General features: G+C 37.7%; 1 protein-coding gene across 2 annotated transcripts in view; it reads left to right on the top strand.

The window, feature by feature from the left end:
* Positions 1-14,273, top strand: part of LOC138043841 (DBH-like monooxygenase protein 1) — an 18,858-nt gene extending 4,585 nt beyond the window's left edge. Inside the window, exons 1-3 of one of the 2 annotated variants that reach the window (XM_068890324.1) lie at positions 5,505-6,039; positions 9,740-9,889; positions 11,882-14,273. In XM_068890324.1, the coding sequence (XP_068746425.1) occupies positions 5,743-6,039; positions 9,740-9,889; positions 11,882-12,136 (702 nt within the window). In that variant the 5' untranslated portion in view covers positions 5,505-5,742 and the 3' untranslated portion in view covers positions 12,137-14,273. Of the gene's footprint in view, positions 1-5,504; positions 6,040-9,739; positions 9,890-11,881 lie in introns of those variants that run through there. The other variant, XM_068890325.1, reaches the window with a different exon arrangement.
* The last annotated feature ends 3,227 nt before the right edge of the window (positions 14,274-17,500 follow it).

Genomic DNA, 17,500 nt, shown 5'->3' with positions numbered 1-17,500 from the left:
AAAATAATACGATTACAGATGCTAATTATATTTATATTCTTACATTAAAAACAATGAGCAACAAAATAAAAGATACATGCATATTAAAAATAAATAAATAAATAAATAAATAAATTAATAAATTAATTAATTAATTATATTGGAGTGAGTACCCATTTCTTTTCAAAGAAGTTGTTTTTGTTGATCTTTTTTTCAGTTTCATATTTAATCTTTAGTTTCGATTGCAGTCCTTGAATTTTAGGAAGTGTTTGGCTTCTTCTGCAGTCCCACAAAAATAATTTTCCAATTAATATGAAATAGTTTAATAAATTTGATAAAGGGCATTGTTTTGATAAAACTCCAAATAAAACGTTTTGCGCAGAAAGATGGATTGGCTGATTCGATAGAAGGTACCAGTACGATTCGAAATTAGTCCAGAACGTTTTGGAGTGAGGGCATTCATAGAAAAGGTGATATAAATTCTCAGGTTCATCATTACAAAAAGTACATGCATCATTAATTCTAAATCCAATTTTGCATAGTTTGCTGTTAGTGTAAAGAATAGAATTAATTACTTTGTATTGGAAAGCCTTAACATATGACTCAAGTGCAACCAAATGTGGTAACGAAAAGATTTCTTTAAATTGTTGGCTTGTGAAATTAAAATCACTCTTCAATTTAAGGATAATATTAGGAGATTGAGCTTTTCTTGAGACCAGAAGCAAATAATAATCTTTTGATTTTTTGTCTTTAATATCGAAAATTTTATTTCCAGTTATAAGTGATGGGGATATGGTTAATCTATCTAGGCTGATTTCTTTTAAATGAGAAGGCACAGAATGACGAAGGCCCGCCCATTGCAGAAAATTGTTTTTGACAATTTTGTTTGAAAAATAGTTATAGGAGTCCGTTGTATTTAAGTTAAAAAGAAGATCATGTATGTAAATAATTCCCGATTTAAAATAATTTTTATAGTACACTGGCTTATTGTCTATTCGAATCTCTTTATTATTCCAAACAATTATTTTCCAGTCACCTTCTGAAGCGAAAGATTCACGGAACTCCGACCACCATAACAAAAGTTCGTGGTAAAATTGAGAAGATATCATATAATCAGAAACTTCATAATTACAATTTAGAAAAAACCGACCTCCTACGGGCTCTAATAGATGAAGTAAATACGTCTTCCACGTTGCGTTTGAATCGTTTTAGCCAGGCCAACCTTAAAGATTTAACCATGCTTTCCAAATCTATCATTTTTAGACCACCTCTCTCATAATCGTTTATTACAGATACGCGAGTCACTTTATCTGTACCTTTCCATAAAAACTTGAATAACAATTGATTCAGTTTATTCACAATTTCCTTTGGTGTAGGGAGTAGCGAACATACGTAAACGAATTTTGGGATCAAAAAAGATTTAATTATTGTCACTTTACCGTAAATAGAAAGGCCCCTAGAGGACCAAATATTAATACGTTTTTTAATACTATCCAGCCTTTCAATAAAGTTCTTTTCCTTTAATAGTTTCTGATCATATGTGAAATATACCCCCAGAGCTTTAATCGGGATTTTAGGCCACTTAATACCAAAATGTTCTTCTTTACTGTCTTTCAATGATCCTATCCACATACCCTCAGTTTTTGAACAATTAATCTTAAGACCGGAAATGCATCGAAACCGGTCCAGTAGTTCAAATAATACTTTGGCTGAGTTAGTATCTGCTAATATCGCTGTGGTGTCGTCTGCATACTGTAAAAGTTTCGTTTCTTGCTCATCTCCGATATAAATTCCTTTGATGTCCGAATTCTGGTCTCCCTGCCGAACTCCTCGTTCCAGCGTAAAGAAATTTGATGTCCTGCCGTTATTCAAGATACAGCTTTGTATATTTTTGTAGAATACTTTAACCCAATGAAGGAGATCTGAACCAAAATTGAATGCCTCTAAGCATTTAAAAAGAAATTCCCATTCAACACTATCGAATGCCTTTTGAAAATCAATGAATAACATTAAACCGGGAATGTTTTCTTTCACTGTAAAGTCCATAACATCATAAATAGATCGTATAGTTTCGCCTATAAACCGATCTTTTACGTATCCTGTTTGGTTTGGATGAATAATATCGGGCAAGACATTTTTAAATTCTCGATGCAATTGCTTTCGTCATTATTTTGGTGTCTACATTAACGAGGGAGATTGGACGCCAATTTTCTAAAAGTGAGCGATCTTTCCCTTTCTTTTCAATTAGTGTAATGATTGCTTGTTTTTGAGAACTAGACATCTCACCTTTTTCAAAGGATTCATTAATGCAGTTCATAAAGCTATCGCTAATTACTGACCAAAATGTCTTATAAAATTCAATAGGAATGCCGTCATTACCAGGAGTTTTATTATTGTCAAAGCTATCTAGGAGACGAAAACATTCTTCTGCTGAAATATTTCCTTCACAAAATTTTTTCTGGTCTTCAGAAAGTGCGGGTATATTTAAATCGTTTAGGAAAGAATCAATTTTAAATGCAAGATCTGGATCAGTAGTACTGCTTTTATACAAGTTTTTGTAGAACCTTTCTTGCTCCTTTAATATACAAAATGGATCTGTTTTTATTACTCCGCTTATGTGAAGTTTTCTTATATGCTTTTTTACATGATTTCTTTTTTCGAGGTTTAAAAAATATTTTGTGCTCTCTTCTCCATGCTCATGCCAACGAGCACGTGCACGTATAATTATTCCTTTAGTTTTTTCTTCATAGAAAGTTCCTAACTTTTCATGAGCCGCATTAAAGCGAGTTGCGTTAGAGTCACTAGGCGTAGTTTCGTATTTTTCCTTTGCCTCTCTAAGCTGATCTTGGAGACTTAATTCTATTGCATTTCTTTCCTTGGCTTTTTTCTTGGAGAAGTTAATAGCGTGACCACGCTAATCTTGGACGGTTCTATAGAATCACTTGAAGAATCTTTAAGACTATTAGATCTTTTTGGAGAGGTATCTGGTCTCCGACTCAACTGTGGTAAAACAGAAGCTCTATGGATCGGTTCAAAGGTAAACAGTGATCTTAAACTCTGTCCTGAAAATAATTTTAAATGGCCTAAAGGAAAAGTTAAAGCTCTTGGTTTTTGGTTTTCGTCGGATTCAAATATAACAGTTTCTCATAATTACATAGATAAAGTGGAAAAAGTGAAAGCGATGTTAAGTTGTTGGAAATTTCGTAGACTTAGTCTGCTTGGGAAAATTACAGTCATTAAAAGTCTTGCGGTATCACAATTGGTGTATATACTTGCGCCACTTCAAACAGACCATAAAGCATTTAAAGAGATAAACGTGCTCCTTTATAAATTTTTATGGGACGGAAAAGGGGATAAAATAAAAAGAAATGTTATGATAAACGATTTTTCTGAAGGAGGACTTAAAATGATTGATATAGAGTCTTTTAATAAATCTCTTAAATCATCTTGGATTAAAAAATATCTTGATCCTGAAAATAGTAGTTAGTAGCTGGAAGTCTTTTTTTGATTTAGAACTTCAGTCACATGGAGGAAAGACGATATTTTTAGGAAACCTTTCTAGGAAGGACGCGTGCTGTTTCATTGAGGTCTCAGACCCTTTCATCAAAGAAATTCTTGAAATTTAGTGTGAAGCTTCCTTCACCGAAAACTTGACAACCGAAGCACAGTTTTTATCTTCACCTCTATGGTATAACTCACATATAAAAATTGGAAATAGACCAGTTTTTTTCAAAGACTGGTCCCTTAAAGGTATAACCGAAGTTAAGCACATCCTAAATGATTCCTTTGAGTTTTTATCTTTGCATAATTGACTGCTTTTCAAGACAAATATAACCTTCAAGTTCCTCCCTTAAGTTATTACGGAATAATTTCGGCAACTAATTCTCTCCGTAGGCAAAGTGAAAGGACTAATGGTAGATATGAGAGCTTCCTTTCAAAATTTCTAAAAAACTCAAAACCCTCTAGATTGATTTACAAGAAGTATCAATAAAAAGTGAGCTACCAACTCTAAGTCAAGAAAAATGGCACAAAGAAATTAATCTGGAACCCGGTCACAAAGTCAACTGGAAAGCAGCCTATGTCTTGGCCTTTACATGTACCAAGAGTTCAAAACTCATAGTTTTTAATTTAAATTCCTACATCGACGACTTTCAACAAATAGTTTTCTTAAGAAAATAGGACGTATAGATAATGAGAAATGCACCTTCTGTCAATATGGTAGAGAAAGCCTCTTTCATTTATTTTGGGAATGTAGCAAAAGCCGTTGTTTTTGGAATCATGTTTTTTCATGGATGCAGGCCTGTAAAGTTGTTAGTAAAGAATATGCTTTTCAGGTAGATACTTGCTTGGGACTGAGGCCAGATACCTCTAAATACAATTTGCAAATTAATTTTTGTTTTTTGACAAGCAAACATTTCATCCGGCTGTGTAAATTTAAAGAACAAAAGCAAATTTTCGAAGAATACTAACGGCATCTACAATATATTCATAAAGTAGAGAAGGAAGATACAACAACGCGAAAGAATTGGGAACCGCTATTGCTTCAAAAATAAATAAATAAATACAGAATCCAGCACCTTGTTCTCCAACTGTACAGACAATTCCGATCTTGTAGAGTATAATAAATTGGTCGCTCCTCTCAAAACAAGAGCACCTCCTCCTCTTTTTTTTTTTATGTATTTTTATTTATTTTTATTTTTTAGTTTTTATTTTTTATTCAAACATATACTGGCAAAAACTAGCGATAAAAGCGTCCGACGTTTCGGCGACATCTTGGCGCCATTGTCAAGGGAAACTAAATTAAATATGCGATCTCAAGAGAAACTAAGAGTCCAGAGTCATTAAATTTGCATGAGTTAAACAAAGACCTTAGCCCGAATTGAGTCTGATTTTAATGACTCTGGACTCTTAGTTTCTCTTGAGATCGCATATTTAATTTAGTTTCCCTTGACAATGGCGCCAAGATGTCGCCGAAACGTCGGACGCTTTTATCGCTAGTTTTTGCCAGTATATGTTTGTCTAAATTATTGTTAATTATTTTTTATTTTATTTTATTTATTTTTATTTTTTTTTCTTTATTATGTAAACATATTCCGTGTTTGTGGGTGTGAGTGTGTTTTGTGGAGGGAGGGGTGTTTGTGCTTTCAATTTAATTAAAAAAAAAAAAAAATTGATATCTTTCCAATTCATCGGCGCTATTTGGGTTTTCATTGGTATTACCAAGGAGAGTTTTCAATGTGTTTTCAATGTCTTGCCATTCGGGTTATCTAATGCACCTTACTGTTGCACCAAAATGCTTAAGCCTGTAAACGTGGCCTTAAACGCAAATCATGCCAAATATTTTTTTCCAAAAGAACTATGCCACGTAATTTAATTCAAGTAGAAATGATGTGAAAATTGTTGGTCTTAATGAGCTTTATTTAATGCTATGCACGACATTGGATTGACATTGACGGGTTGTTGTGATGTTCAAAGGCAAATATTCCCGCTGGTTATTAAGACATTAGGTTGCAGACCTTCCTTTTGTCATTAAAATCTGCATCGACTCCACTGCTTTCGCAGCCAATAAAGAAACTGCTATACTTAATCTAGGCAGGTGGTATCGTCATCGGTTGTTTTAAAATGCAAGGGATGCCAAACATCAGTTTATAAACAGTCAGTCAACGCTGTCTGAGCAACACAGTTTCTTTGGAATACTCAGGGAAGAGCTCTGATATTGACAAAGCTTGTACCATTTTCCCAACAAGTAGAAGAGCGTCAATCATGAAAGTCACTCATCAAATCACCTTTGTCTTGGCACTGGTTGTGTTCTGCTGTGCTGTCAGCGCGGATATGCACGACGGGATGATGCACTACGCTAGTCTCAAGTCTTCCGATGGGACTTCTTTCGAGTTGCAATGGGCCTACAATAACGACACTGAAATGCTGTACTTCGCAATGAAGTGCAAAAACACCGGTTGGTGCGGAGTGGGTTTCAGCACCACGGGTACTGGTGCAGGCATGAAAGATTACGATATTGCCGTTGGTGGATACAGTGACAGCAACACCTCATATCTTTTTGTAAGTTCAGTGTTTAGCTGGTATTGTTAGTTTTGTTTTCATTATCTTTCGTTTGTGTCACCATGTAACTGCCAAATCTCTTGCGCTCTTATTTTCTAGTGTCTTAGTTCCTTAAAGAGGCGTAAGAGCGATTAAAAAAGCGGAGGGTTTCCGCGATAGATTTGTTCCCCAATTTTTTCTGATACATCGAGTTTAAGCACCCCTTAAATAGAGGGAAATCGCCGAAAATTGTTAGTTTGGAAAGCTTGATTGTAATTATAAGCCAAGATCATCGGGGTTTAGAGATCTACTGTCACTTTGACAGTTAATGACAGTTTTCTGTTTGGTGTTCGCTGAAAATGCGATAAATCACCTGGTATACGTTTTGCGCAAATTACCTAAAACCCTGATCATGATACCCTGACTCTGATACTGCACGTTCGATAAACTGCTTCATTGCAGCAAGAGTTCACTGGGCTTTCAACTCAATGAGTTGCTAAGCCACTCGCTAAATTTAATTTTATAGTCACTTTTTATCGCACCAAGTCTTTCCTAACTTCGTTCGTCTTATTCGAATTTTGCGGGGGATATTTCCCGTTCAAACATTGTCATCAATTGTCTCGTGTGCGAGATATCGGAAAGCGAGCGAATCGAAAATAAAAGTGGACCTACGATGAAGAATCGATCCTTTGCTAATCGATACAACTGGTAATAGATGCAACTTGCCATCTCCTTGCCATTCACCGATTAATAAATTCGAAATTAATCAATTGAATGTATGTATCAAATGTACGGTGAAATATAAAAATGTTGGCTGACGAGGAAAAAAAGCAAAACAGAGATCTTTTGTTTTGTTTTGTTCAGAGTCACCAAGGAGATAACGCAATAATGACAATCACTTCCACATGCATTAGTCTGAAGTGTCAGCCGTCTCCTCGCCTACTCGCTCCTTTGGCGGGTTTGGGCGAGGAGACGGCTGACACTTCAGACTACCGCATGCATCCGAGAAACAACCCAGGACGCGACAAACTGACGCGATACAGAATGAGAACACGGATTATTTTTATAGTTTAACAATTGACTAGTAATTTCTGTACACGCCTTCCACATGTTACAAAATACTAAATATTAGAATGAGTGAGTCGGCCCTCTAACGCAAGAATGTTGTGTAACCACAAATTCTCAATTTTTTGTTCGCGCAAATGATCCATTTGTTTCGCAGATCTCTTTTATTTCTGATGAGGCCTCGTTTGTTTTTCCCTTTTTTTTGTTTTGTCCTTTGTAACACTGCTCTCATTATCCACATTATGCAATCTGCATTCTTTTCTCTTTTCATTTCGTCTTGTTTTGTCTAGTTTTTGTACATATAAAAGTTTAAGGATATCATTAGCATACCACGCAGACATTCTTAGGGGGATTCGTCACGCGTAATTTCGCTATAAGACGCTTTAGACGGCCCAAGAAGGCGAAAAAACACCATACATGAGTCGATTAAGGTTTCACTTAACTTTGTTGGGATATTCAGACCGAGATGTGATTTAGATTTGTAATTTTCAGAGCTTTACTCATAACCCTCATATATTCTCTTCGTTTCATACAAACAACACATAGAGTGGTCTGCCTGTTCTGAAACGAGCCGAAATTTACGCTGACCAATCACAACGGACGTTCGGCCCAGATTCTGGAAGTGCACTTTAGACCCTGAGAAATTTTGAGTACGGTCACTGCAAGAAAATGGGCTTCGTGTGATCGCAATTCTTATCAAAGAGAAACTGGAGCATATAAATTTCATGCTTTGGCTTAGATGTTTGCGGCTCTTCACAGAATGAGTACGGTGGATATTTTCAAGCTTTCTTTTCGCTACTGTCCTAGTTGCGTTCGTTGCGTGCAGTTCAAATCAACTACACAGTTCAACAGTTCAAATACACTCGCAATACTTTAATATTTGCATTCGTATTTATATATTTCCACGGCGCTTTCAATTTTACTAGTAGATGAAACGAGACCATACTCTTGCTAAGCACTCGCATTTTGACTCGTGAGAGTGCAAATGCATAACCCACCGAGGAAACAAAATTAATGTTTCTGAGGAATATTATGAAAAGGCTTCGTCCTTTTTATGATTCATCCAAAGAAGAAGTTTACGCATTGACGCTCCCAGGAGAGATCTGCACAGCGCTGATTGGTTCCTAAGTAACCCGCACGTGATTTCCAGATGGCTCTTTACGTTCGTGGGAGAGGAACGCGTGACCAATCTCTAAGAGTGTCTTCGCGGGAGGCTAGTCCGTGACATATTATCCTACGTGTAGTTCAGTAGGTAGTCTAGGTAGGTAAATGAAAGTGAAATATGCAAGGAAAGGATGGGCAACAACAAACGTCCATATATTTTCAAATTCCATCAACGTTTATTTGATATGCTATCAATTGAAAGGCAATTTACATAATTATGGAAAATGCGTTGAAAATATGATAATAAAACAGGAACAGGAACATTAACTAGAAAGCAACACATCTTTTGTCGTCATCTTTTTGATCCACGCGGTTCTTCTGTGAATAACTGTGGTAAATATGATCAAAGATTGTTTGAAAATGTTGATACTGAGATTGCGCTTTAGCTTTTCGAGGTTGCGGTCTAGCAATTTGTGGGTCGATTCTGTCACCTCTGTTTCTGATTTTTGTCCGACAAATCGTCGCCCCTGTTTCTGATTTGTACCTGAAAAATCGATTTCTAACCTAGGCAATATGATTTTCGGAATGATTTCCGCACTGGTCCCTACTTCATTATGTATTCAGAATAAATAATTATGCATTCTGCATTATGAACGGTTTGTATTTGTACTCTGACGTTGTCGTTCAAACCTCTTGGTATTTTCACGTCGTTGTTGTGTAGCGTGAGGCAGATATACGTGCTAAAATGCGTGCCGCACGTGCATCACGACTATTTTTCCTCTTTTAATCAAGAAAATTGTTTTGTGGCGTCGCCGTTGCCGTGGCCGTCGTCGTTTCTTTAAAGTGATACTCTGACCAAAAAGATCAATTATTCTTTTTCTTTGAATTTCGAAACGATGTTAACTAAACAGTAAGTGACCCAAGTTTTAAGCCTTGATTTGAAAAAGACACCTGTTTATTTTCGCTGGAATTTTCCTATTTAATTGCCCGCCATTACTAACTTTAAAATACTGTGAGAGCTTGATTAAAGGGGCTAGGTCACGCTATTTTAGGTAATTTTGTTTAATTTTGCAATGGTGGAACGTGAAATCCAAAAGTTACACTCTAAGTTAACAGCCTTTGGTTAAAAATCAAAGCTCAAAATCTAGCCAGTCAGGTGTTAAGCAAACACACTTGCAAAGTCTGAAGAAAACAAAGAAGTGATAAATCATAGCACCACTTTAAACTCCCTGTTGCATTGCATTTGAATGCCATCACGCGTTCTCCAAAGTTCATGCCGATCACTCATTGAGGTTGGAAAAATAAGAACAGGCATTACTGGGGAGAAGTCGTGCACGCAATCGGATGGGATTAGCGCCCATCCCTTTCGCCCAAAAAAAAAAATAACACTAAAAAAACAATAGAAACTATGAAAAAGCAGCCTTCGTGTTGCCTTCGGCTTCGGGCAGCCTGTTATCGTGTTTTCGGTTCATAACAAACGCTTACACAGTTAACTTTGCATTTTCTCTCCCCTTTTTTTGTTGCTGAATGTTTTTCCGTGTCTTTTGGACAGGACTACTGGAGTACAGCTAAGAGACAACCAAGCAAAGATTCACAGCAAAACCTGACCATTCAATCTGCCAGCCAAATGGGCGAATATACGATGGTGAACTTTACGAGGCCAGCAACTACTACTGACATGATGAAGGATGTTCAGTTTACGGTAAGACTAGATCAAGAGATACGTTCACTGTTAATGCTGATGGGATCCATTTTCTTCTTTGCTTGGGGAGGATTATTTTAACGATAAATCAGTCAAACCAATAGCAAATTTTTCCCTTTTGCGTTACTGCTAAATCTGGAACAAAAACTGGACTCTTGTCGCGGGATACTTATCCGGAGATTTGGAGAAATAACGGAGCGTTAGAAAGTGTGCGCGAGGTTTTTTTTGTTGTTGTTGTTGGCAACCTCGTTCCCAGAGTTTTTCCCTCGGCACGAGGTTGCTTTGTTGGGGATGACTTGGTCAACCTCTCTTTACTTTTTACTTTTGCGGTTTAAGCGCCAGTTTCAAATATAAGATGATAGATAGCCAATTAGGCGCCGAGTTGGCTGTAATCATCTCATATCCAACAAGCGCGAGAATCATTTCTAAAACTACACACGAATGACCACGAGTGAAAAATCGTTAAAAAAGTTTAAATAAATAAACACCACAACCGTATCACTTTGTTTTGCCCCAACGAACCTCGTTCCCAAATATTTCAACTCGAGGCTCAGGGTACGAAATCTATGGCCAATATGGCCGCCGCGCGATTAAGCCCATGTTCTAATCCAATGTTTTAATCAGATACGTCACATTAGATAAACTAACTCTGGTACTAATTTGATCAACTTGAACTTGAGATAAATGTGTGGAACGTGAGCGATACTCGAGCGATACTCGATACTCGTGAGTGCGTTCCCTCTTGTTTGGATCGGATGTAGATCGTTTGTACTTAAACTGACTTATTTAACTACAACATTAACAATAATATAATAAAACAAACGTAATATATTTTGTGTTTGAATAAATATTACATGGCCGCTTGGGGATACGAATTTTATCTTCTCTTGCTGAAAGTATCTCTGACTCGTTCGCTTCGCTCACTCGTGAGAGATACTTTCAGTAAGAGAAGATAAAATTCGTATCCTCAAGCGGTCATGTAATGTTCTGTTTATTATATAGATATTGATGAAATGTCCAGATTTTAAACAACTTGTTTTATTCATTTTCGAAATGATAAAAAAGTGGTCACCAACCGCTAAAACACGCATGTTGTGTAACATGAAACAAGATATGAAAGTTATGAAAATAAATCATGATAACGTAAAATTTTGCAATAAAAATGTTAATGTAATAGAGAAGAATTATACTGAAGCACAAAAGTATCTTACAATGAAGACGAAGCTCGCGTTTAATTGGCTAATCGTGTTCGTTACCATGACGACACCTATATCCTCACTTGTGAAAGATAAAAATGATATGTTCACTGCGCGCGGTGAAGATATGATTTTTTAGTAAAAGGAGAAATCCTGGTATTTCACCAATATCTATATAATAATTTGTTTTATGAAATCTAAATCAGATGTCAAATTTATATATTTAACCATCGGTTGTTCGAAGCCTGGTTACTGCTAACCGTTGGTTAAAAGGTATTAAAACCTATAGGTTTCCATGGTGGTTATCACTGGTTAGCGCTATACTTGCTTTGAACAACCCGGGCCGGTGAGACGCTCTTATGTTCAGAGGTTTTATTCCTGTGACGTTAAATGCGTGAGCACATTTCCTTCTTTAGCTATACGAGAACGTTCTCTTATAGGAATTCGGTCATTTTCGCGCCCTTTGGGAAAGTTCTTCTAAGTTCTGCTTAAATCAAGATATTTGTTTTTTCGGTGTTGACTTGGGGATACTCAAAAAAAGCCGAATGCTCCTCGTTGCAAGAGACGTTCCTACAACCTTCCTTCCGATTCTTAGTTCGGATGTTCGAGCTCTACCACTAAGCTATAGGAGCCTCGCGGGAGATCGTAGGTTCGACTCCTGCAAAGTCTCCGAGTATCCCCGAGTCAACTGCAATATAAAAAAAGAAAACGTCAAATCTCTTTATTTCATAGAGCGGCGTGTACATGGAACATCTCTTTCCGCGCTCTCTGACATCATTTTTCATTTAATTTTCAGCCCGATACTGAAGTTTGGGTTATGTACGCTATGCACAGTACCGATGTCGATGGAAATGGCGTGACGTTTTCGAGACACTCGAAAAAAGGCAGAATATCAGATATCGATAAATACAACCTGATTAAGATGGCATTAGCCGCTGACGGGCATGATGACAGTGACGGCTCATCAGCGTCGACAAACATTTTCAGCGGGACATGCGTTGTTGCCAGTGCCCTATTGTATTTAGTTGCCCACTTTGCTTTGTCCTTTTAAATCGGCACAGCTGGCGCTTTATTTTGCTTAGTGTTAAACGTTGAAGCTTCATCTTGACAACCATAAGCTCAACATTTCGTCAACCAGTAGAACTGTTTTTGCTTCCAAGGCCAAGAGAAGATAAAGGGGGAAGAGAGGGCATCCCCCGTATATGCCCTTTTCCATAAGTAATGTGTCCCAAGTTATTTTTCGATCGACTCCCACGCTGTACAGATCCCAAGGGGATTAGACAACAGCCAATCATATGGAGGGAATGTGTTCATTGAGCGTGGACTATCCACGCGGAACACATTCCGGTCATATCACTGGCTGTTGCCTAATCCTCTTGGGATCTGTACAGCGTGAGAGTCGATCGAAAAATAACTTGAGACATATTACCTTATATATGGGGAATGCCCTCTCTTCCCCCCTTATTTTCTCTTAATTGCCCAGACTGATTAATAATAATAAATTCTGGTTACATTCTCGAAAGTCAAGACTGTTTTTCTCTTTCGTTCTCGGATCCTTTTTACGAGGGAGTTTACAGAAGAAACGACGGCGGCAACGACAACCCCACAAAACAATATCATTGGTTAAAAGAGGAAAAATAATCGTGCGTTGCTAGGGAAGTGAAATGTTACTTCCGGTGACTGACGTCATCATAAAGTGAGCTGACCAGAAAACCCATTCACAAGCAAAAATCACCGCACGAAATGTTGTTTTCATCGAAGGTTTTTCCTCATGCTCGTTCTCAGATCAACTGCGCATGCGTAAACAAACTGACTTCCGGTTTGAGAAAAAAACCTAAATTTCCTCCAAATACAGAACGAAGGTAAGCATTGATTTTTTCAAATCATCTTTTTTGAAAATTTTTTGGGTATTTCAGTATCGTTTATTTCTCTAAAAAGAACATTTTCAAAATAAAGAGAAAACCATGCTTGGCTGGATGCAAAAACGAATACAAATTATGAAACCACTGGTTTAAATCTTACCTCACTAATAGAAAGCAGTTTGTGATGGTTCGAGAGGGAAAGTCCACTAGTCGAGATCTTTTTTGTGGTGTACCTCAAGGCTCAGTCTTAGGACCTATTTTGTATTTACTGTATACGTCACCGTTGGGGGACATAGTTAGATTTCACGGGATGTGTGTTCACTTCTATGCAGACGACATGCAAATTTATCTTTCATTTGAGTCATCTTCGACGGTTGACAAAATTTCTGCTGTTTCCTGCATTGAGGCCTGCATTAGTGATATAAATAAGTGGATGCTGTGTAATAAGCTTAAGCTTAATAATAGTAAAACGGAGGTGCTAGTCATTGGAGCGCGACACCACCCTCACCCACAGCTTAATCTTTCACTTGTTGGCGATGAGCATGTAGTACCTACTTCATCCGCGAGAAATTTGGGAACCGTCTTTGATGAAAACATGACACTTGAGTCTCACGTCTTTGCTATTTGTAAATCCGCTTTTTTTCGCATTAGGAATATTGCTAGAATTAAGCGATATTTGTCGCAAGTGAATATTAAGACTCTAATTCACGCGTTTGTTACTTGTAAGTTGGATCACTGTAATTCGCTACTGATTGGTCTTCTCTGCTACCTAATTAAGAGGTTGCAGATGGTTCAAAATTGTGCTTCTCGGTTGGTTGTTGGTGGTCGTAAATACGACCCAGTTACGTCAGTGTTATGTCAGCTTCATTGGCTACCAGTTGAGCAGCGTATACTTTACGAGATATTGCTCCGAACTTATAAAGCTCTCAACGGTTTAGCCCCCCTATATTTATGTGATATGCTTGAGCGTTACATTCCTGTGCGCAGGCTTCGATCATCTGATAATTATCTTTTAAGCGTTCCTCGGTACCATCGTAAGAGTTATGGTGGTAGAGCTTTTTCCGTTGTAGCTCCTAAATTATGGAATAATTTGCCACTATAAAGTTAAGCCCTAATGTGAATGTGTTTAAATCTAAGCTTAAGACTTATTTGTTCAAGTATAGTTATTATTGATAGTATTTCTTAGCTTTTATTGTTTTTTTAATATTTATTTATATTGCTGTAAAGCGCTTTTGGACATTGGACAAAGGCGCTATAATATAAATGCCTACTTATATTATATATACTTATATATTAAACACCCAAATTGTGTAGCACGTAGACAAACTTAGAGTTTTCTTTTATTGGTCACGTGACCATGGGCTTGGTCAAGCTTTCTCAAGTTAGTGATTCCTTTGCAGCTAAAGAACTTAAGAAATTCAAAAGCAGCAAATCTACTGGATAACAAAATATCCCAGCACGACTTCTCAAGGACGGTGCCGACGCACTTGCCACACCCCTGGCAATACTTATGAATAGATCGATAAATGAGGGGTCTATTCCCGCAAGCTGGAAACATGCCGTCGTAACTCCAGTGTTCAAGTCTGGTTCAAAATCTGATACCTCCAATTATCGCCCAACCTCAGTTCTGCCAGTCTTTGCGAAGATTCTAGAAAAGGCAGTTCACGAAATGGTGTATAATTTCTTACTAAAGCACAAGCTCCTATCTTCTTATCAATCGGTTTCCGTCCACTACATTCTACTGCTACCAGCCTAATCGATATTACAAACACTATTCTGCACAACATCGACAAAGGAAAACTTACAGGCCTGGCATTTCTGGACCTATCTAAGGCTTTTGATACCCTCGACCACGAATTACTACTTACGAAATTGGCAGATTTTGGCCTACGTAAGTCTTCAGTGAATTAGTTCAAAGCGTATCTTACAAATATAACCCAAAGTGTTAACATTAATGGCATTCAATCTGACGCTAAACCCATATTATATGGTGTGACCCAGGGGTCTGTCTTGGGACCTCTATTGTTCATAATGTACATTAACGATCTACCGTCAGTAACAAGTACTGTAAAGTCCATCTTTACGCTGACGACACCCTGTTGTTTTTTGAAAGCAGTTCTGTGCAAGCCATTGAGGCTGCTCTGTCCCAAGACCTCGACCACGTTGTCGGATGGTTGAACCAAAACTATCTCATGTTAAATCACTCGAAGACCAAAGTTATGCTTATGGAAACCCACCAAAAACTTAGCTCAGTCCAGTCATTCACAATTAGTGTTAATGACAAAGATCTTGAAAGGGTATACAAATTTAAATATCTAGGCGTTATTCTGGATCCATGACTAACATGGAACGATCACATTGAAAATATCGTAAAAAAAATCTCGTCCCGCCTTGGAATGCTAATTAGAGCCCGAAAAGTCATCCCAAAAGAAGCTTGCATTACTCTGTTTAATGTTATGCTATGCTATGGTTCTACCGTTATTCGATTACTGTTGCGTTGTGTGTGATGGTTGCGGCCAGGGAAACAAGAACTACCTTGACCGTCTTCTCAAGCGAGCTGCGGGAATAATTGCGGGGTACAAGGCTACCGATACTGATATACAGCAAACATTAAAGTGGCCATCCCTACAATGCCGCAGAGAATACCACAAGTGCATACAGATCTATAAGTGTATCAATGGCCTGGCTCCAGCATATCTACTAGACGACTTCCACTCCTCGGAGCAGATCCATAACTACCACACTAGAAAAAAGACCTTATCCGCCGGCCTCTTGCCAAGACTACTAAATTTCAAACATCTTTTAAGTACAATGCCGCCATGATCAGTCTCTCACTAGTTTTAAACTGAGAGTCAAGAAACATCTAAATCATCTTGGTTAATTTTTCACCTTCATGAACTCTTCGAATGATTTTTTTTTGCTTTCATTTCTATAATTTATTACTTATTCATATCATTTTGTACAGATCTCCATTTAAACCAGCTATGCTGAACTGGAATTTCTGTATAAATAATGTATATAAATAAATGAATAAATAAATAAACTGTCATTAAGAATTGACATGCTTTCCCCCGCCCCCACAGTCATAAACTTTTTTCTCATCCCCCACCCCCCCAAAAAAAGGGAAATTTAAGTTGGTGACCCCCCCCCCCCCCCCGACCCCAAGAAAAAACATATTCCAAAGAAAACTCAATTAAGTCAGCTATGCATGCTGAGCAGAGTTGCATTCTGTCTGCGCGTGCGCGACTTTGAGATCTTTTATGAGCAGCAACCAAAGTAATGGCTGTCTCCGTGGCGAAAAGGTTTCGAGTTCGTGTCGTTATCTGTGTCGTTTATCTTCCTTGCCTTACTTGTAGACGGTGTCAAAAGATCGAGAAACGGTTGGGCTGTTCATGACAAAACTTCACAGGAAAATACTTTCGAATAATAAGGGGAAACCAAGTTATTTTGGTCTGGAACTCTCACCGAGTCAGTAAAATTGCGAAAGTTGCAGAATTGGAAGGGCTCTTCAAATACACATAACTGCCAGACTGGACTGACATTTTACTGCGTTAGTTTTGATTCCAAACTTCGTGTCTACCTCTCTGCTCTGTAGGGCATTCTTGTTTGAAATGTGTTAAAATATCAAGAATTTCAGCTCTATTATGAAAATAAATGTTCACACCCAAAGTTTACGGTAGCTTAATTGCCTTTTTTGGTTTCAAGTTTGTTGGCATGAGCGTGAACGAGCGTGAACGTCGGGCCAAAAACAGCAGCTTTGGCCAAATTATGGTCTGAGAAAACAGCCAAAAAGTAGAGAGTTGGCAATTTTACAACGGGAAAAATTTTTAGAAATTGTGGAACGTTTGAAGCTTCTAACAGAGAGTAAGTCAGGTTAAGTCTTACCTCCCATTTGAAAATTACGTAGCTTACATGATGTTAGCTTCAGGGAACTAGAGCAAGATAGCTCAGGGTTAAGATTTTGAGTTTAAGCACATCCCCAAATCCCTAGGGATCTAAATCTGAGGACCTGAAATAAATAATCACTGTCTAAGGGCATAGCAAGGTCTATGATTCCCATGTTTTACTTGAACAAGCTGCCATCTTGAACCTTGTACACCTCTCTCAATCTGTAAGAATGATCTTATCACCTACAAGCAAATTTAGTTCCCCCTTCTGTGTTCATTTCCAAAGAACCAGACTATTCAAGTTGAAAATTGATTACAAAATGACAACAGGAAATTAGTGAGTTCTGACTAGACCAGGCCCAGGGAACAAAGCGATGTTAAGAGTGACCATAGTTAATAGATGTAGGCTGGTTATGAAACTCGACAAGTTTCTTTGTTTCATGTTTTTGTTCGCTTTCTTGGCCTTGACCCTGCACAAAACCCGACAAAAACAGGCTTTTTTCGGCAGGATAACCAATCAAAAGCTTCGACTAATTTATTCGAAATTAAATTGTGAACCAAAAACAAAAGATTGTGCAGGGTCACGGTCGGTTCAACATCTAATTGCGACTTTATTGTTCCTGCTTTTGAAATTCCCAGGGTTTCATAACCGGTCCCTAGATTTAC

This window comes from Montipora capricornis, chromosome 3 (genome assembly GCF_036669925.1).
Source record: "Montipora capricornis isolate CH-2021 chromosome 3, ASM3666992v2, whole genome shotgun sequence".
Taxonomy (NCBI): Eukaryota; Metazoa; Cnidaria; class Anthozoa; order Scleractinia; family Acroporidae; genus Montipora; species Montipora capricornis.
The sequence above is the reverse complement of the archived record's forward strand: the minus strand, read 5'-3'. Positions and strand labels throughout refer to the sequence as shown.